Source organism: Embiotoca jacksoni, unplaced genomic scaffold (genome assembly GCF_022577435.1).
Source record: "Embiotoca jacksoni isolate LCO1_2020_lvr unplaced genomic scaffold, fEmbJac1.0.p SCAF_11, whole genome shotgun sequence".
Classification (NCBI taxonomy): Eukaryota; Metazoa; Chordata; class Actinopteri; family Embiotocidae; genus Embiotoca; species Embiotoca jacksoni.
The window spans coordinates 8,104,537-8,124,540 of record NW_027185241.1 but is presented as its reverse complement, the minus strand read 5'-3'; the positions used below and the strand labels follow the sequence as shown (position 1 = coordinate 8,124,540).

Genomic DNA, 20,004 nt, shown 5'->3' with positions numbered 1-20,004 from the left:
GAAAAGTCCCTGATAGTGAAAGAGAAAGGAGTTCATTGTCTTTAGTGTACATTATCTAGGACAATGCTGCATCATGACAGTGTTGATTGTGAGAAAAGCCATGGTCTGGGGTACAGTTGCTAGGAGTAACCCTCTCCCTTTCTACTGAATACAAGACTCTCAGAGCCATATATGGGCATGTGTCTCACAGAGATGATGTCACCAAAGACAGAAGGGGCTCCCCTTTCATTTGTAGGAATGCAAAGACACAGCGTGGGTGTGTGCTGCTCTGGGCCATAAAGATAGACTTAGGGCATGGTGCGGGTAGGGTGTGTGGCTAAGAGACAGACAGACACGTTGTAGTAAATGAAGTGAAACAAAACTTGACGAGGACGGATATTGTGCAATGATCATTACATCCAGATGAGAAGCTAAAGGGGAACTTTGCAGAGTTTCTTTAAGTTCAAGGTATGAGACAGGAGAGGCCTGAAATCAACGCATTAGTAGCTGTTTCATAGTATGAGCATTAGCTAGAAAGCACTAAAGGAAGTGAGGGAGAGGGAGTCTGTAACAGAGAGAGGGAGCGAGTAGAAAACAAGACACAGCTGCTTTCACTCTGGGCTGAGCTTGTTACTGATCTTCTGAAGGCTTCCTGTGTCAGCACCATGGGAAAATCAGGTGAGTGGACACTTTTTTTTTTTTTTTTTTTTTTTTTTTTTACCTTTAATTGTGGCCTGTTTGATTGGTTTTTGAGTTACAACTTTGCCTCCATGAAACTGTTTACATGAGTGTGTTTGCTTGTTTACTGTATGTATTTGGGAACAGTGGTATCCTAAATTAGGCCAGAAAAAGTTTCCATCCTATTTTTAAGTTCTTAATTTCTCCCCCTCTATAATGCCACTATTTCTGAGTGAGGATTAATCTTTCAGCCCACTTAGTAGATGCTGGCAGTATCTGCATTTTTGTTGTTTTGTTTGACCATTTGAATGTGCCTATTGTGTGAGCACTCGAGAGATTGTGGGACTTATGAAAAGGCCAGTGAGTGATAGGCACCAGGCGGTGTGTGTGTGTGGGGGGGGGGGGGGGGGGGGGTGATCAGGATGACGTTTTCTACTCCATCATCTCTCACTAAGTTGGTACTGGCTGTCTGAGGTCAGTCAGTCTGTAGGTTTCGGCTCAACTTTGCATTCTGCAGCCATGTCTGTGTCCTCATGTTGTATCATCACGTCTCTTCTGCCAGATGCTGTCAGTGGCTGTCTAACTCTTCCTGTCTCTGGCCTCTCTGTCTCTCTGTCTCTCAGCCTCAAAGCAGTTTGCTGAGGAGGTGCTGCAGTGCCATAATGAGTACAGAAAGAAGCATCACGCTCCTCCGCTGAAGCTGAGCAGCAAGTTGAGCAGGGAGGCTGCCCGGTGGGTTCATGCACACACAGATCAAATTAGAAACCTAATTAGCGAGGACTACGCATACCAGTCATTGTCAAACTGCTCCGGATAACAGTGACAGTTCCTCCCTAGCCTGTCAAATGCAATAACCACAAAATGTAATATGATATCCAGGGTCATCGGTTTGTTTTTGTTGCGATTACAGGTTATATTGACAATTTGTTGCCACTAATTGCAGCTGCATTAACATTTTATTCAAATGAGAGTCTAATGAAACTTCATCTCTACCAGACTTTTTGAATCGTCATCATCAAATAAACTCAGACATGCTACTGAAGAGAACTTTTTCTCTTTAGTAAACCTGTTCAGAGCTGTCAGGAAGGACAGATGCAACTATCCTACATCCAAGTACTTCAGTTCATTTGCTTAAGTGTTTTTTATGGTACAAAGCAACAGCAACATATAGCTTAAAACTATCTTTAGATATGTCATAAGCTTTGCAGTAACCTTTATAAACATAATGTTTCAATTTATTTTAATGTGTTAAAATTGAAAGAACAGACCTTAATTTATGCTATGTCATAAAAAATCTACACCTCTGTGAATTTAGATGTCTTTTATATTTTGTAAATGAATGAATGTTAATATCCACGATGGTAAATGTTTGAGTTTGGAGATAAACTGCCATTTAAATTGCAACAAAGGTCATGACAACATGATGATTGGTGTTTTTGCCTCACCTTTTGTGTAAACTGACTTGTTTGTAAAGGCCCCTATCAAAGTTATGTAATCGTGTTCCTACCCCAGTTCAAGTAGAAGGTTAATGCCTCAATATGTCATAAACAGCTGCATGTCTGGCCATAATTTTAGTTTAGATTTAGAATATAATTTAACAAAAATAAGTAACAAACTTTGCTTCTTGTAATATAAAGGTTGAAGAAATTTGTCTTTACAGCCAAGAAGTGAGGAGACTCCCCAGCATTTAACTTCTGTGATTGATGCCCACCATGTTGTTAGAGTCACTGAGGTCACAAGGCAGTTACATCATTTTCAAGTTTAAAGAAAAGCTGAAATATGAATCGGTTAATACTAGTCCAAGATGATGAATTTTGTGCTTTGTGCCCTGAACAGATTGTAAATTAGAGTAACCTGGACACTATTAACAAATTATGTCATTACATCAATGCTATTTTAATGAAATCTCTAGTATAGCATGTTCTCCTTTGTATTTGTAGAGGCTGAACTTAATAAATATACAACATTGAATGAGTGTGTGGAAACATAGTGTGAAACTTTTAACTAGTCCAAATTTAAGCCAAATAACAGAGATTCATTGGAAATGGTTTCTGTGTCGATATTGCACATATATTGTAGATTGCACGTCTAAGGGTACATGTATATGCTTCCCTGTTTTTTATTGGGGTGGAGGACAATATTTAGCAGCACGCTGTTAAAAACCGAGGCTTCCAGGAAGGCTGTTTCTAAATAAGGAATACGTTTTAAAGTGGATACGCACAGCACTCATTGGTGTAAACATTATTAGGGCAGCACTAAACTGTTATTGTCTCTGTCCACAGTTATTCTGAGAGTCTGGCCAGCACAAGAATCCTGAAGCACAGTGTAGAGTCCAGTAGAGGGAGCTGTGGAGAGAACCTGGCATGGGCTTCATATGACCAAACAGGTACACACTGTATATACATAGTAAAAAGTAGGCTACTGTATATAACCCTTTTGAATGCCAATGTATGTCTTCAAGCTTTAGTGTGATTCTGAAGCCCTTCCTAGATGACTGTATATGTAGATGACATTCTTTATGATAAGGATCAGACGGGAAAATCTAATAAGACACATTCTTCCATAAATACAATAGTTTAGTCTGTGAAGACTGAAGTACATACACTGTGCTGACCAGCAGCCCCTGCAAATGAACAGCTGGGATCTATTTCCCCGCCACTTTAAGATACCATGACTCACCGCAGAAATATGTCAGCTCAGGTCAATGTGATTCATAAAACATCTAGCTGGCTGACAAAAAAAATGCAGCACTGTAAACAACATGTACCCAGGGGGGATTTGTAGCTCAATAACACTGTCTTCTTACATTGCTATCATTCTGATTAATATGTATCACATGTGACTGATTTGATTGTCCTTTAAGTTGGAGTCACATTTTTTTCCCTGTGCATGTGCAGGGAAGGACGTGGCAGACCGCTGGTATGATGAAGTGAAACAGTACAACTTCAACCGTCCTGGATTCTCCTCCGGCACTGGTGAGGTTCACACATGCGTGTCTGTGCAACTATCCCTGATTCCCTTTTTCATGTCCTCCTGTCTTGTCGCATCCTTTTTCCTCTTTAATCCCAGTTTACCTGCTGTTTGCTCTGTTTCTTTGTCATTCTCTGTTTACACGTTGTCACTTTCTCTCTCTTGGTGTCACGCTTACCCAGGCATGGGGAAGGTTGTTGTTGTTCTTGTGCTGATGTCACACCTATGTCAAAGTGTGACTGTCTGACTCGATAACCAGCCATGGGGAAACTGAAAGGGAAATCACAGTGCTCTATATAACTCCTCAGCTCTCATGCCATATTCACTCTGCCCTAATTCTTCCAGATGGTTTCCCATAGCCTCAGACACCAGTGTGCATGAGTCGGTATAACTTAATCACACATGAAGCAGATCACTCGTGGGTCATCACAGTGACTCATACTGATTCACGTAAATATCCCTGATAGAAAAAGAAGGGAAGAAAGTGTGCAAGGCATAAAAAGAGGTTTGGGACTGAAGAGTGAGAGGAATTAAGATTCCTATATGTCCATAAATATTTAGATGAACTCAGCTTCAGCTGTGCCCTAAGTGTATGTTTCTCCCTCTTCATCCATCTTTCCATGTTTTGCTGCTTCTTAATTTCTTTGTGTTTATTATTTCTCTTTTCATTCATCACACAGGCCACTTCACAGCGATGGTGTGGAAGAGCAGTACAAAGCTGGGCGTCGGTAAGGCCACTGCTTCAGACGGGTCTTCTTTTGTGGTGGCCAGATACTTCCCAGCCGGGAATATCACAAACCAGGGACACTTTGAGAATAATGTCCTCCCAGCTAACACCAGCTCCTGAAGAGGTATTGATCCCTTGACTTGACTCGGGTCCAAAGGCATTTATTCCATTTTCCAGAAGAGAGGGAGAGGAGAGGTTGTCAGCCTGCACTGCTCTGGAGAAAACTCAGGAGAGCTCCACTTCTTGTCTGTTAGAGAGCCATAATAAAATATCGTATGGATTTTAAAAGATGGATAAGCACTCAGGCTTTAAATCTTTGTCATTTCAAAAGGAGCCAATGTATGATGCAGGGTTTTAAATTAAAGAATCACTACTGTTTGACATTGCTAACAAAATACTTCTGTTTACCATTGGGATTAACTAATCTTAATTTTAATAATTGTTTTCATTGCCTGTGACAGTATTTCCTTCATTAACAGCAATACGTTTCTATGATTTCACACACTGAAATAAAATGTACTTTCACTTCTGTTTTTGTGTGAGAGTCAGATCAGCGCTAATTCAGTCACAAGATCAAGGTACGCACATTGTACGCACGTAATCTAAAGCTTTTGACCCAGTGTTTTTAGTAAAGTATCGTTGCATTATTGCCATTATTCGTCAAAGCAGACCCAGCAGTGCCACATCTTTTGTGCTCTAATCAGTTTTGTACAATAAATAATAATTGTAATAATTGATTGTCAAAAAATGTATTTGGCATCTGTCCATCCATGTACGAGTCATTCATTTTTTTAGATTATTAAATCTGAAAATAGGAGTTCAATTTCATCATGACACATCCACTGAAGACTTCCAATACATGTCCTAATCCTAGAATACAGCCTGTTAGCAATGTTAACTTTCACTTTTACTTTTTATTTCTTTTCTTTTAAGCCTTTTTTTCTCCAGATATGAGTGAGAAATAAGTCTGTTCTTTGTTTATAAATTATTCATACTTTAATAAATAGGTTGTTTTTTTTAACCTCCTACATCAAAAACAATAACTTAGCTTATGTTGAAGATAGGGGAAATAATTTTAGAAGTTTAAAAGGATTTGTGAATGTGCACAGTGTGTTTCCATCTGCAATCATGTCAGTGAGATCAGTGTCATGGTGCAGTCAGAGCCCACAATGGAACAGACTTTATTTAGCAGATACTGGGGATGCAACATACAGCAGCAGCGATACAGAAGAGTCAGTAGTGTTTAGGCTTTATAGGCTGGAATAAGGGAGTCAGGAGTCAAACTGTCATCACCACTCACATGGTCAGCTCCTATTAGGGAGTAAAGGGAAGAAAAATGGAAGAGAGAAAAAGAAAAAAGATTTTAAAACACTGAAAAAAAGTGAAACGTCAAAATGCAATGTAACATATTTAGATGAGAACTAAAACAATCACTGCTGCATTTCCTTCTACAAACTTGACTGTGTATCGGTGTCTTCAATACAACTGACTTAAAAAAACATGATCCAGTGTAAGAGTTTTGTCGCTGCTTATATAATCAAAGGGGATGCTCAGGATAAGAGGCTGCCAGTAACATTAAAACAGCTTCTTCATGTTTTATACCCCCCCAAAAAAATCTGCGTCACTAAAACAACCCCAGTAGTTACTTGTGTGTTAGTTGTTGCTGCCATCTAGTGGGCATCAAACTCCACTGATGACCTACAGTTCTGTAGAGGTTACTCGGTTACTGGGGAGAAATTCTACTTGTCATTTGTCCTCTGCTCTTTCTCCTCTACCCCCTCCCACCCCAACCTCCCCCACTCCCGCCCCTCCCTTCTCACTGGCTATGACTCATTATTTTGTTCACCATCTGCCCGCCCTCCACCCTCTCACTCTTCCTCTCCCACTCCCTCCTTCCCCTCCGCCTTCTTCCTCACCATGATAGCATTCACAATGTCATTATTGTTGTGTTTCAGTGCACGGACGGCCTTGGCTCGTGACACATTGGCCTGAGCCATCACGAGCTCGATGTCTCTCTGCTCAAGACCTCCCTCATCCACCTGACACAGAAAGGAAGAGAAAGGCCAAGACAAAGAGAGAATTTACAGTTACTGGCAGGCACAACTAGTATAATAGGTGTTCAGAAAAAAAAATGGTTAAGACAAAAATACCTCTTCTTCCTCCTCTTCACTCTCCTCCTTGATGGTGAGGCTGGGTGGAACAGGTGGGGCTAAGGGAGAGGAGGTCACAGGCACCTTGAATTTCTCTGCAGCTGCTTTGTGAGCCTGCTGTGATAGGTCCTCAATCTGAGAGGAGAGGAGACGTTCAGAGACAATGCTGAACATGTACCCAAGCATAAATAATTAATTAGGCTAAAATGACTTACCTTCGCCTCTCCAAATACAATATAAATATCGGATACAGGGCTTTTGAATACATCTGGTCTGCTGATGACAAACAAGATACTCTTGGACTTCCTAATAGTGATTCTGGTCACACCGTGGACTGGCTTCAGACCCAGTTTAGACATCGCCTACATACGGCAGCAGAGATAGTGAGAATTAATGACAGAAGTCACAAATTAAACACTAAGGTCATACAAAACTCTACAAAATCCTCAACTTGCTATCATTATAATAACTTTTAATATCTTCTTTGACCACTTTATTTATACATTTTTAGCCATATGTAGCCAGAAGTCTGACCTTTCGGGCCTTCTTCTCACTGCGGCTCTGTTTTGGTCTGTTTAGCACTTCATCTGTAGAGATCGACTGGAGAGGAAAAAACAAATATCAGCTACTTTACTGTAGTAATTTATTACATTTTTACACAACAGTTTTGCTAACATGTCAATTCCACTAATACCATCAAAAGTGACTAATCTTATACTAACTTATGTTTCTGTTTTGTTTCCCTTTGTGCACAGAGACATTTTAGTTTTTTACATTTCTGGCAATAGCAGCAGACCTTTTGCCTAAAGTACAAAATATAGGCTACAAATAAGGACTAGCTTTAGCCACTATAGCTCGATCACAGAAAGATCTAAACGTAAAGATTACAGGACTTAGCTTACAAAAAAGAGCCATATATACCATGAATACTTATATTCAGATAGCAAAACACGAGGGATTTTTATCACTTTTTTTATGTTTTGTTCTGATTAACTTTTCATTTCACTTGTTAAGTCAAGATATTTACATAATAATGCTTTATACAGTCATTTTTTTTCAGACAGTCTGTAACCAAATAATGCCTCCATTTGTGAAATCATTGTCCTGGGACAAGAAAAAGAAGTTGTATTTCTCAAAGCAATTTCACTGTGATTGCAATGTAATATATCTTGTTCTAAACTACAACACGTTATATATATTAAAATATACTGTATAATACATGAAAATTTAATCATGTCCTCTCTGCATGCCAATAAAAGTGGGTGAAACAGATATGGGAAAATGTTCTGTAGTGCAGTAGTACGAACACACTGACCTGCGGTTCTGATGGTCTCAGTGGCTCTGGCTCTTCAAGCTCAGGCACTGACCCTTCACTCTCAGACTCATTACAGGAAGCCAATATGGAGCCTACATTCGGACATATTCAAAACACATACATATAAGATAAGTGCTTCATATCCTTATTGCCATAGAAAGCAATAGGCAAAGTAAAAGTAATGAGGGCATCGGTGAGTCTACCTCATTAATGCATTGCTGATGAAGAGAGTTCATTGTAAAACCCCAAACCACATCTAATCAGTGCCAGTGCAGTTAATTAGCCTATGGAAAATAAATTTGATGGTAACTCCATACCATGTGATTTTTACATCACACGCAATGTGACACGGCAACAATAAAAAAAAAAAAAACCTCTTCATCTATAATTCATGTAGCAATCTGTCAGCCAGTTTAAGATTTTGGCTCTGTATCAGTAGTTTATATGCAGACTCTTGTGGCTGTACTTGTGATTGTACAAACAAAAAGAGAAAATGCATATAGAGAGAAGGGGGAGTTTAAAACAGACAGCTAAAGAAACTTAGGGGATTTCTCTTCTCCAGAGGAGGTAAGAAACTACTCACAATTGTTTTTGAAGGATAGGTCAATGTCTTCAGAGATGCTGTGGCTGTGGTTGATTGGACAGACTGCCTGCCTGTCAGTGGTTTGGTGGGTAGAGAAGGGCAGGATTTCCCGTTGACTGGCTGGACTAGAATCATCCTGCAATGACCTGTTTCTGCCTCCTGCAACTCCTCTGGGCTGAGATCTTTGATTGTGTCGTGGCGGTCCACCATCATCCTCGCTGTCTGTCTCCTCCTCAGACAAACTGGGACCTAACAGCGCAATCAAATCATATTCATGTTAGGAAGCTCATATTCAACTTTCTTTTAACAACAGAACAGGGGAATATAGTGACAATTGCTGTTTTTAACAACAATCCCAACTTTTAAAGGCCCCCCCCACTGTCAAAACTGACTATAACAAAATCATTAAGGAATTCTTCAGTGTGTGTTGGGCTCTGATATCAATATAAAAATAAATTATTTCTTTACTCACCTCTGCCTCTGTCTTTTGTGCTCCTTGTGCGACCTTGCTCGATTTGTTTGCAAAGCTGGGTGTTGACATTACTCTCCGACTGTGAATAGGACTGAGCCTGACGATGGGAAAGAGAGTCTGGAACACACAGTGAGTGAAGAGTCCCTGACCCCGGTGAAGACGACTCCTGGGTTGCCTGGAACAACCTTATTGGCATGGCAGTGGAGAGTGAAGGTGAAGAGACACTTGTGGCAGATGATGTGGAAAGGGTATCAGTGATCTCTTGAAGGTTGTTGTTGGGGAGGAATCCAGAATCAGGGACTTGCTTTGAGGTGGATGAGGAAGAGAAGAGGACTGGGGTGGTGTGACACATGGACAGTGAAGATTGTTGTTGGGCTGAGAGGATAGGCTGAGATTCCTGCACAGGCGTGGGAAGATCATTCTCTGGCTCTGTTGAGGCACATGGTAGAGAGGAAGAGGAAGAGGAGGAGGAGGAAACAGTTGAAGATGTTGAAGAAGCCAGTGGAGTCAGAGAGTATGGTATGGTAGTGAGAGTAGTCGGGCTGTGGCCAGTATCTATGTTGTTGTCATTAATGTCCACTGTGATTCTTCTCTTACTATCAGATAGTGGTCTGTTATCAAGCACTTCCTGCTTCTGTTGTAAGTCTTGGTTCATTGCCACCACAATATTGAGGTTGTCTGGGGTATACGTGGAAGAGTTGCACCGTCCACGGCTTGGATTTCTGACATCAAGACCGTGACTGTTATCCCCCTGCATTTGTAAACTGGATTCAACTTTGTGTGTCCTCTGTTGACAAACCGGTGATTGAGAATTGTTGTTTGCATTACGACCCGTCTTAGTTTTAGAATTGTCTGTGATCCCCTTTGACAATCCATGTGCTGCTGTATTTGATGGTAAAGATGGTTTCTTTGGATCCTCAAGAGATTCGGGGCTAGAGTCAACATGGCTGCCAGTCTGAGATGCCCTCTGTTTGTTCTGCTTTCCTCTTCTCCCTTTCTTGGTAGCAACTGGTTTATCGGTGCAAAGTCCCCCCTTAGGGGTGTGACACCCAAAGTGCTCTGGCACATTCTGTGCAGAAGACGATTTTGGTTCCTTTTTGTTCTTCTTATCTTTTTCTTCACCTGTCTCTTTTGCTTTCTCTTCCACTTTTTTTGCCTCATCATCTTCCCCGGAGTTACAAACAACAAACTGCTGTCCTCTAAAGGAATCTTTAGTATTTGGTTCATCAGCATTTCTGTCAGTCACAGAACTGACATCACATTTTCTTTGGCCTTCGGTCTGAGGCTGCCTCATCTCTGTTTCTGCCAGAGAACCAGTATTTTCCACTTTGTCTTCCCAAGCTCTACTTGGTCTTGAATTATCAGATTTACATTTAGGGGTGAAGGATCCAAAGGATCCCTGTAGCAACGAAAATGTATTACTCTTTGGAGTGATTGACTGACGCTCTCGACTAGTATGACATCTTGACTCAGTTTTATCCTGTGAATCGAGATGTTTGTTTATTGATGCTGCAGCTGCATCTACGTGAGTGTCAACTAATGGCACTGAGACACTACAGATACTTTCCTTTAAGAGTGGTGTCGGTGTGGTGTCTGATGTCTGGTTTCTGGAGCTGTCTGTTGGTTCTTGCTGTTCATCAGGAATCGTGTCAGAAACCGGAGCTGGCATCTCTTCAAGTGGAATATTAGACACAGACTCTCTAATACTGACATTCACATTCTGGTGTCTCACTTCCTCTGACAGAGCATTCAGACTTCCATACATGCCTACTGCATTCTTCCAAGGGTCTTGTATTTGTGTGTCTGTGTTATCTCCATCATTTTCAGGATTCAGATTACTGACATCGTCCTCTGGGAATCTTGAGCTTCCATCCTCTCCTCCCCCTGCTTCTGATATTTCCTCAATGGACTTCCAGTGGGCCAAGTTGGACTCAGAAGCTCCCTCTCCAACTAATTCTTCATCCGCTGTTTGTTCCTTCTTTCCACGCAGACTGTTGTTATCTTCTTCATCCAGAATCAAACCTAGAACATTGTCATCATTTTTGCACACTTCACTGCTCATATTAGGAACCATGGCTGTCTGTGTGCTTTGGCCCTCTGTATCACACATGAGCAGGCTCTCCGCCTCTAACTCGTACCTCTTCCCCAGTGACAAGGAGAGAGACTCCCCTGCTCCCCAGACACCAAACTCAGCCCCTGATCCGAGTCCTAGACCAAACCCCAGGCCCATCCTGGCATCACACCATGCCCCAGCTCCAGGACCCATTTCTCTGCTTGTGTCTGTTTCTGAGTTTTCCCTCTTGGGTGAGATGGCAAGGGGGGAGTGTGGGGATCCAACAGCTCCCAACACCCCCTCATCAGTACTCAGGGTGTTTTCCCTTAGGTTGTCCTGGGCAGAATCACCAGGGCAGTGTTCAGGGGTCAGGGCCAGATTATCAGCAAGTTCTGAGACAACTTCTGGAGAGGCAGAAACGGGAATATTACTGAGGTTGGGACTAGGGTCTTTAGGGCAGGACAGAAGAAGAACACCTTTATTCAAGTCATTGGTAGCAGTGACTATATTCAGAGAGGGACCAGAGTCACTGATTTTACACTCAGCACTCATAGACTCAGCTGAAGCATTCCCGTTCTTCTGGTCAAGCTCAATGTCAGACTCACTGTGAGTACTGGACCGGCACATAGCCTCTGCCCCTACAGGCACATCATGTTTGCTGGAGAAAGCCTTTGATAATAGAAGTCTACTTGCTCCAACGGCCTTTTGGCTTTCAGAGTGGGAATGACGAGGCCTGATGAGCAATTTGAAAGAGTCTCTCTCTGGTCCGTTTGTGGGCTCCACCTCTGTGTAGTCACTGTGTAGTCTCAAATCGACATCTGCTTCACTGTGACTTTCCTCAGCCAATTCTTCTGAAAGGGATGAACTGTTTGGGTCTGCTGTCTCCTGCACAGAAGTGGCAAAAGGAGGGGAGCTGTGGGACACAGTAGCAGAGTCAGGTGATGAATGGATGACAACAGGAGTGGTGGAAGCGTTAAAACAAGAGCTGCCCTTAGGTTCCTCAAGAGGGTTGGAAGAAAGACTATCATCCATCATTTCCCTCTCATTCCCACTCTTATTCAGGTTGCTGGGGGACTCTGGCTGACAAGAATTTGCTTCTGAAAGACAAGGATATTTCTGGTGATCCACTGGTTTGTCTGTGCTAACTTGCATGTGCAAAGTTCCACTGGTAGATTCCAGTTCAGGGTCTGATTGGGGTTTGGAGGTTCTTAGTATATCCAGAGGTTTGGGTTCTGTACAGTTGCCTTCGGGTTGGGAAGCAGCAGCTTCAGAAAGACAGGTGGTTTGGAGATGATCCACCAGTTTGTCCATACCTAGCTGTGTGCACAAAGGTTCAGTTTTACCCGTTCCAATGGCTGAACCTTGGTCAGGTTCTGATTGGATTGCAGTTGGATCAAGTCCATCCGGTCCTGTGGGTTCTAGTGATTGTGCGTGCCTCTCAGTGCTGTATAGACGCTCATCTTCCTCCCCATTGTAGGAGGCAGAATCTAATGAGTCATCTGTATCATCTTGGAAACAAAAGGATTCATCCAATCCCTCATTGATAGATGTCTCTGAAAGCGAATGAAGGAAGGATGCTGAGCTGTCCTCATCTATAGGATCCGCCACTGCTTTGCTGTCACACTCTTCCACATCAGCTTTCTCTTCTTCTACCACTTTCACTTCCACTTTAGCTTCCTCACCTGCCTCATCATGGTTGTCAGTGTCATCGTCTTTATTATTCTCCTCATCTACGTCACCGTTGGCAGCACTATTTGCATTGCCATCACCATCACCATCACCATCACCATCACCATCACCATCATCATCATAATCAAAATCATTATCATCCTCCTCATCATCATCGTCGTCTTCTACATCTGCCTCCTCCTCTCCTGCTGCATACGCGTCCTTTCCTTCATTTCTGTCATTAACTTCTATTTCATTTTCTTCCTCTGTGGGGAAGAGGGTGATTTCCATCGAATCAGCCTTAAAGATAAGGCTGGTGTGGAGGGGAAAAGAAATGAGGGAGGCAGGGATCATCCTTTCCTCCTCTGGTATATCATCGGCGCAGGCTGCGTGGGATAGTATGAAAGAACTGGGGCAGAGCCTATCAAAGGGTCCAGGACAGAAGGCATCCAGGGGAAGGACAGGTGAGTCAGGGCTAAGGCTAGATGAGGCCATGGTCATGTTCTCTGTGTCAGGACTCAAGGTGGTGGAGGGAAGTTCTGGGTGGCCATCCATCTGTCCATAATATTCCTCTGATATGCATGCTTCCAATTGCAGTCTCAGGCCTGTCTGCATGGGTCCGGAGTACTCTGCTCTTTCTGCACCGGCCTCTTCCAGTGGGCAGAGTGAACTTTCAGACTCTCCCCCATCCTCCTGGGAGTCACTGCTGGTACTGCTCCGTAGAGGTGATCTATCCTCAGTCACCCAGCAAGGACGACAACTTTCTCTGGAAATATTGATCTCTTCTTTTAGTGATTCTTCCTCCTCGAGGATCACTGTGTCCGTTAAACCTATCCGGGAATTCATAGCAAAATCCACAGGATGGTACAGGCAGAAGTCCCCCGCCCTTTCCTCCCCCCGCTCTGGACCTACTCGTCCCTTTTCCTCCCCAACTTCATCCCCAATCTCCGATAAGGAGCTAACAAAGCAAGCAGGGGCCTCTTGTGTTTCCTCTGTGAGGAGCAGGTTGGGAGAAGTGGAGGGAGAGGTGGAAGATGTGTAAGAGGAGGTCCAGCTACCTCCCTCCGCTGTGATATAAGAGCCAGAAGGAGAAGTGAGAGGGGAGCAGAGGTCCTCACTATCAGAAGGAGAGCCAGGTGAGAGAGGGCAGGCTGGGGAGCCAGGATATGAATGATGTTTAAGGTGCGAAGAGCGAGAAGCCATCTTAATTGGAGTGGAAGGAGCGGTGTAGTAAAGATCTGGGTCAAGAGATGAGGGCACACCCACTCGTAGTGGGTCAACAGCATAGGTTGGTTCAGAGAAGGACAAAGCAATGGGACAGGCAAGCTCAGAAAAAGAGAGGGAAGGCACTTCGTCTTGAGAGAGGGTTTGACCGCCTTCCTTGTTGTCTGTCAAATTGTCATCTGCTGTGACTGGCTCTGGGGAGGAGGAGGAAGGGAGTGGGGGTTTGTGAAAAGGGGGATGGAGAGTGCTCGAGGGCTGCACAGGGTTTTTTTGCTGATCCTCCTGTTTTTGAGGGCACTCGGGTTTGCTTTCTTCTTTTCTGGTTTCCAGCGGCGTCTCCTTTGCTTGTGACTGAGGATCTGAGAAGCTTGGGATATCTGGCAAAGGAATAGCCTGACCACTCTGCCCAACCGGGGGATTCCCTTTCTGGATCTCTGTTGTTTTGAGCAGTGTCTCTTGACCCATCACCACCCTTGTGTCAATGGTCTGTGGCTCTTGATAGTCACTCTCCACCTCAGAACCAGTCAGGACCTGGGAGTAACACATCATACATATACGAGTTCATATCAGTATACAACTAAAATTCATCTGGTAGAAAATCTGCTGTAAAATTGCTAACATGCTCAAACGCAAAAAAACACTCACCTTGATTCTCTCCATCTTGACGGGGACATGGCGGCCACATGGTCCATGACCACCTAATTTTCCCAACAATCTGGGTGTGTTGTTGTTGCGATGGTCAGAGCCTTCAGGTTGAGGCCTTGGAGTACCAGAAGAGCTAGGTATCGTGTGAAATAGTCGTGGTCCAAATGGAGAAGTGCATGCTGGGAGTAGCTTCTGTGGAGTACTGGGAGAGGGACTAGAACCACTGTCACTAGGAGAGGAGCCACTGTCACTTGGGGTGGAGTCAGTCGATGGGTGTCTGGTCATGTCTGAAAAACAGAACAAAATTTAAAACAACATTTTAAATGAAGGGAAAGAGCAGTCACATTGAGATTTTAACATAATTTTAAAGAAAAAAAAACTGGGTACTTCAACAGAAATAATGTTGAATTTTAATTGTTGTGAGGAAAAATGAAATAAACCAAGCATATTATATTAATAATATATTAAGACCCCAACACCAGACATGATGTGGAAGGCTATACCTCCTTCAATGTACAGTAATAGACTCGACATCACATTGACTGAACTTCACTTTTCTAATTCCACTCTAACTCAGAGAGAGCAACAAAAATGTCACTAAAATGCCAGTCAGTAAATTACACAAATATCTCTCAGCTCTGCATGTTACTCTGACACTTTAAATGGCTTAGGAGAGAAAAGCAATCACCAAGACTGAAAGCATAGGCAATGTTTATTTTTGGAAAGTGTTGAAAACTGATTGAAAGCTTGACTCTTGAGATGAAAGTGACTAACACAACAGTATAGGCCTATATTTCTTTACCTCTGCCAGTTTCTCTCTCTCTCTCTGTATTAACATACTCAATTGCACAATCAGCCAGAGGGACAAGGAACTGGTTTTGTCATTGGTCCTTGTTCTTTTTGCCCTTGCCTTCATTTTGCGTAATCGACTGTCATCAGAAATTGCAAAATGACTGAGATGAAATGGCAAGACGAATGAAGGAAATTGGGTCAGTGTTGAGTGGAGGTTGTCTCGTGCATGAGCAAGAAAGGAAAAGCAAGGGGCGAGAAGATGGAATAAAAGACTACATTCATCATTTGTTTCAGTTCCACTTATTATATTTCATGGTTTTTCCATGTTCTTTTGATTACCATAACACAAAACTATACGTTCAGTTAAATATACCCAGAAGATTTCCTCTGTGACACTACAGAGAGAGAATAGATCCTTCATTTGCGCTTGTAACTGGGCCATTGCCACAGTGACCTCAATCCACATGCTGATTGGCCATTATAACACACAAGTGGCTCAGTTCTGTGCCAGTCACAAACACACACATCTTGACACACACATGCGTGTTGCTCTGCCAGGAACCCAGATATTCACATTCACTGTCTGTTTTGTCGCTTCTCCTTTTGACATTGCTCCCCCAAATTAGCTTTAAACCTTTCCATATCTAATCATCTCCTTGGTCCTGCTTTGTACATGAATATATAAAGAAGGACTTAGTGGTGACATATTGGTTCCTTCTTCCGCCTCTATTCATTTTTTCCCCCTGGGAATACATCGTCTTTGCTTCTCCTCCCTCGCTGCTGTCCTTCCTTGCCTGGGGTGGTGGCATATGCAAGCATCAGCACTTAGCGGTCTTGCCTGATCATTGCCCTACTATTAAGCTCAAAGTGTGTTGGTGTGTGTGCTGAGTCATGCCTCAGAGACTAACCTGCCATAAAGAGATGCACAGTAAAGCATACACAAAAGCCAACTTGTGTACTACAACCAAAATACACAGCCTAGTATTGGATGCTGATAATGATTTTCTCCTGACAAAGCTATGGCGACCAGTGCACAAGCAAACAAAAAACAATTGCAGTCAAGCCATATCTGAGACAGACAAAATCAAGTTAAACAACACATACACTGAGCTCATTGCTGTATCACTCCAATGTAGCCGGCATTAGAATAAGAACTACATCTACTGCTTTGCGAGGCTGCTCAATAAGCTTGTTCTGTATTTTTATTTATTTGACCTTTATTTAACCAGGTAATATCAATTGAGAACCAATTCTCATTTACAATGATGACCTGTCAGCACAGTCCTGAGGTGCATGTTTTTGGATGATGGGAGGAAGCCGGAGAACCCGGAGAGAACCCACGCAAGCACAGGGAGAACATGCAAACTCCTCACAGAAAGGCTCAGGACCGGATTCGAACCCAGAACCTTTTTGCTGTGAGGCGACAGTGCTAACCACTGCACCACCGTGCCGCCCCAATCGCATCTGCCCAGGCTCCAAGTCATGTCTGGGAGTACGCAGTAAAATTGAGCTCCCGGCTTGCCGTATGAGGAACAGGCCGCAGCACGTTGAGCAGACTGGAGCTGCGTCACAGAGGCTGCAGCGCTGGACTGCCACCCCCAAGGGGAGCCTCTGTTTCAGCTATTGCTCAGGTTAAGCTATGAACAAGTGAAACCAAACCGGTTTCATATGCTTCTTTGTCGTTCTCCACACTCCCCACCACACAAACACACACATACATTCACTCATTAGTCACATACATACACTATTCTTATATAGCTTTTCATCAACTACATGCTCAAACACAAGTTGGAACCACAGCATTTGTCAATTCTATTCTCCTCATCTGACAGATCCATGCCAGGAGAGGCAAAAATAGTTTCAAGACCAAGAACTAAAGCAGGAATAAATACAATATAGCTAACCACTGTAAAATATGTCCAGTGAGGAGAGAGGGAACTTTATAGCCTCTCCCTTTCATCATTTCTGCTCACTTGTTTCATGATTTATCCAGATCAGATACTCAGCAGAACAATGAGCAATAATCTACTAGCTTTTAAAACAGTTGGCAACATGAACACAAGCTCTTGTTCTTGTGTGGTTGTGTTACAGAGTGCTCTGCCATGCTGCTGTGTCATGCTCCTGTTGAGGATGGGGGAAGGGAGGAGCCACTCCACGCTGCTCGGCTCTTACATCTCACAAAGCTGATGGAGAGGATGCTGTGGATGTGGATGCGGATGTGGCATGAAGATGGGCCAGGCCCGGTTTAGGGTGGGGGAGAGAGATTGTTATTTTGTGATGAGGATTAAAAAGAAGTGAGCCGGTGAGGCTGCTAATAGTTGGGAGCTGGAAGGGGAGCAAACATGCAGTTTAGTGAAAAGGCAAACATGCAGCTGAATCACAGCTTACTCAGACTGCATGTCAACAGATAAAACAGATAAAAATGAACCAGCTCTAAACTGAATATTTTCCATATGGCATTTTTCAGTAGCCCAATATGTCTAAATATCAGTCATGCTTTCTGTCCTGCTAACTCTACCCAATCTCCTGCCTTGCTCCATTTGTTTAACACTACACAATCCTCAACCTCTCTTTTCCATTACGCCCTGGTCTCTGTCTTCGATCGTATCTTTTGGCTTTGCTGCCCCACTCTCTTTTCTCCATCCCCAACCGCAGAGGTCCTACCTGATCCAGGGAGCATCGTTTCCTCAGCTCCCTGCTCTGGATGCTTGTCGGTGGGGACAGATCTGTGAGTGCTCTCCCCTGGCATGATTCTCGCTGGCTCTCTTTGGCTCTGACGCAACAATAAACCATGCAGCCGGAACAGACAAGGTGAACAGGGAGAGGGAGTGAGAGTGAGAGTGAGAGTGAGAGTGCAAGTGAGAGGGAGAAAAAAGGAGGGGAGGGGGATTTTAATGCTCAGCGACCCAGCACTCAGATCTTCCCCTGCAGCACGTGTCTGTCTGTATGTGTGTGAGTTTGACAGAATGAGGCAGACAATGAGCGAAAGAGGGAGGCAGAGATGGGAGTGTAGGCTGGTCTTTCTGTGGTGCAGTACAGTGATGCTGCTGTTGTGGGCGTGTGTTTCAGAGCCTCATGATCCAGTTCATCTGAATGTGTGTGTGTGTGTGTGTGTGTGTGTGTGTGTGTGTGTGTGTGTGTGTGTGTGGAATCTGAGAGGGAGCTGCAGTATTCTCTCTTTATGCCCAGTTCCTGCTTTCCTCCCTCCTCCTCCCTTCATCCCATCCCAACCCCCAACAGCTCAACCCCACCCCACCCCCTTTGCTTCCAGCCAAGCTATGACTGGATCTTAAGAGATGATGTCAGCAGATTTCTGCTGCTCTCTCAGTGCTGCCCCCAACCTTGAAGGAAACAGCCAGTACTGCAAAAACAACAGAAAGATGGAGAATTCCAGCAAAGGATGGGGATTCAAGGAAAACAAAACAGTTAGGGGAAAGAGAAACCTGAAACACTGAGAATCAAAAGAGCAGAAATGAAACCTAAAAGTGTACTGCTAATTATACCCTCTGCCTCCTGCTCTGATTACATCCCAAAGGAGTCAGCAGAGACATTTCTCCTGAGGGTAACTAGAGCATCTGTCTTTGCCCTCTGCAGCTCATCTCAAACAGAAAGGCAGTGTTAAGTACTTTACATTTACAAAGAAAAAGCATTAGAATAACATTTAAAAACATAAAAAAGAGTAAATTAAATACATACAAATAAAATAGGGATGAGTTATCATGCCATTGCAGCCTAATGAGTTGCAAAAGAAATGAGGACAAGAAACCAATTAATCAAAGCATAGGAGAACAGCAGAGTTTTTGATTTAGATTTGAAACACTTTCTAGATAATCAGGAAGGTTGTTTCTTTTGTGAGCAGCATCGTGGCAAAAGTGACCCTGTTTGGTTCGGTCTCAAGGCATAACTATTGACTACTTCCTAAAGATCCAAGAACCCCAGCAATGTATATTCTTTTATTTTTCACTGAGATCAGAAATGCATTTTGTAAATCTGTTAAGATTCATGAACTGCAGTAATGTGCTCAGTTCTCTTGTCACCCTCTTTCTGGGAATACTAGACAAGATACTGTTACAATAGTCCCAAAAGAATGAATGAGTTTCTCTAAGACTTGTCTGGATATAACACCTTTAAGTCTAGCTATTTGTTTGAGATGATAGATTTCTAATTTGTTTTTTCTGAACTTAGAATTTCTGTTTTGTCTTTATTTAATTAAAGGAAATTTAATAGCATCCAGCTGTACACTGGCTCCAGAGAATTGGCAGGGGGATTCTGAAGGACAATAGTGACCGAATGAAAGACATAGATCTGAGTGTTAGCTGCATAGGTGTAGATAGTATTTGTTCTATAGTTAGTTATGATTTTACTGGGAGGGAGAATGAACAGCTTCAATAATAGTGGCCTTCAATCGAACCCTGGGGGGACTCCAGGCGTTGTAGTGACCTTCTCAGATTTCAGGACTGTACCAAATAATCTCATCCACTTTTCCAGTTTACCAAGAAGTATTTTATGCTCCATGGTATAAGGACAAACTAAAAACAAGCAGAACCCAAACTGATGTTTTATATGGATCAGTGTTCAGACAAATGTGAATTAATGCTTTTATCAGTGTAGTCTCAGCACTGTTTTTGTTTGAAGCCAAAAGTTTATTTACATTTAGTTAAATTGATCAAAAAAAATAACTATTTGACCATTTAATTCATTGAAAAAGTTTAAAATGACACTGTTTGCATCAAACACACAATCTGCCC

At 43.0% G+C, this 20,004-nt stretch overlaps 2 protein-coding genes across 2 annotated transcripts; one reads left to right on the top strand and one right to left on the bottom strand.

The window, feature by feature from the left end:
• The first annotated feature begins 263 nt into the window (after positions 1-263).
• Positions 264-5,177, top strand: glipr2l (GLI pathogenesis-related 2, like). Its single transcript, XM_069142902.1, has 5 exons — positions 264-657; positions 1,281-1,389; positions 2,940-3,043; positions 3,555-3,632; positions 4,308-5,177. Exons 1-5 carry the CDS (start codon positions 645-647, stop codon positions 4,472-4,474), a joined length of 471 nt encoding a protein of 156 aa, XP_068999003.1. The 5' UTR covers positions 264-644; the 3' UTR covers positions 4,475-5,177.
• Positions 5,178-5,500: 323 nt separating this feature from the next.
• nacad (NAC alpha domain containing) lies at positions 5,501-18,256 on the bottom strand. Its single transcript, XM_069142901.1, has 10 exons — positions 17,921-18,256; positions 14,465-14,751; positions 8,875-14,350; positions 8,403-8,651; positions 7,820-7,911; positions 7,039-7,104; positions 6,720-6,866; positions 6,505-6,639; positions 6,271-6,393; positions 5,501-5,665 (listed from the first exon to the last, which is right to left on the bottom strand). Exons 1-10 carry the CDS (start codon positions 18,003-18,005, stop codon positions 5,651-5,653), a joined length of 6,675 nt encoding a protein of 2,224 aa, XP_068999002.1. The 5' UTR covers positions 18,006-18,256; the 3' UTR covers positions 5,501-5,650.
• Between the last annotated feature and the right edge of the window lie 1,748 nt (positions 18,257-20,004).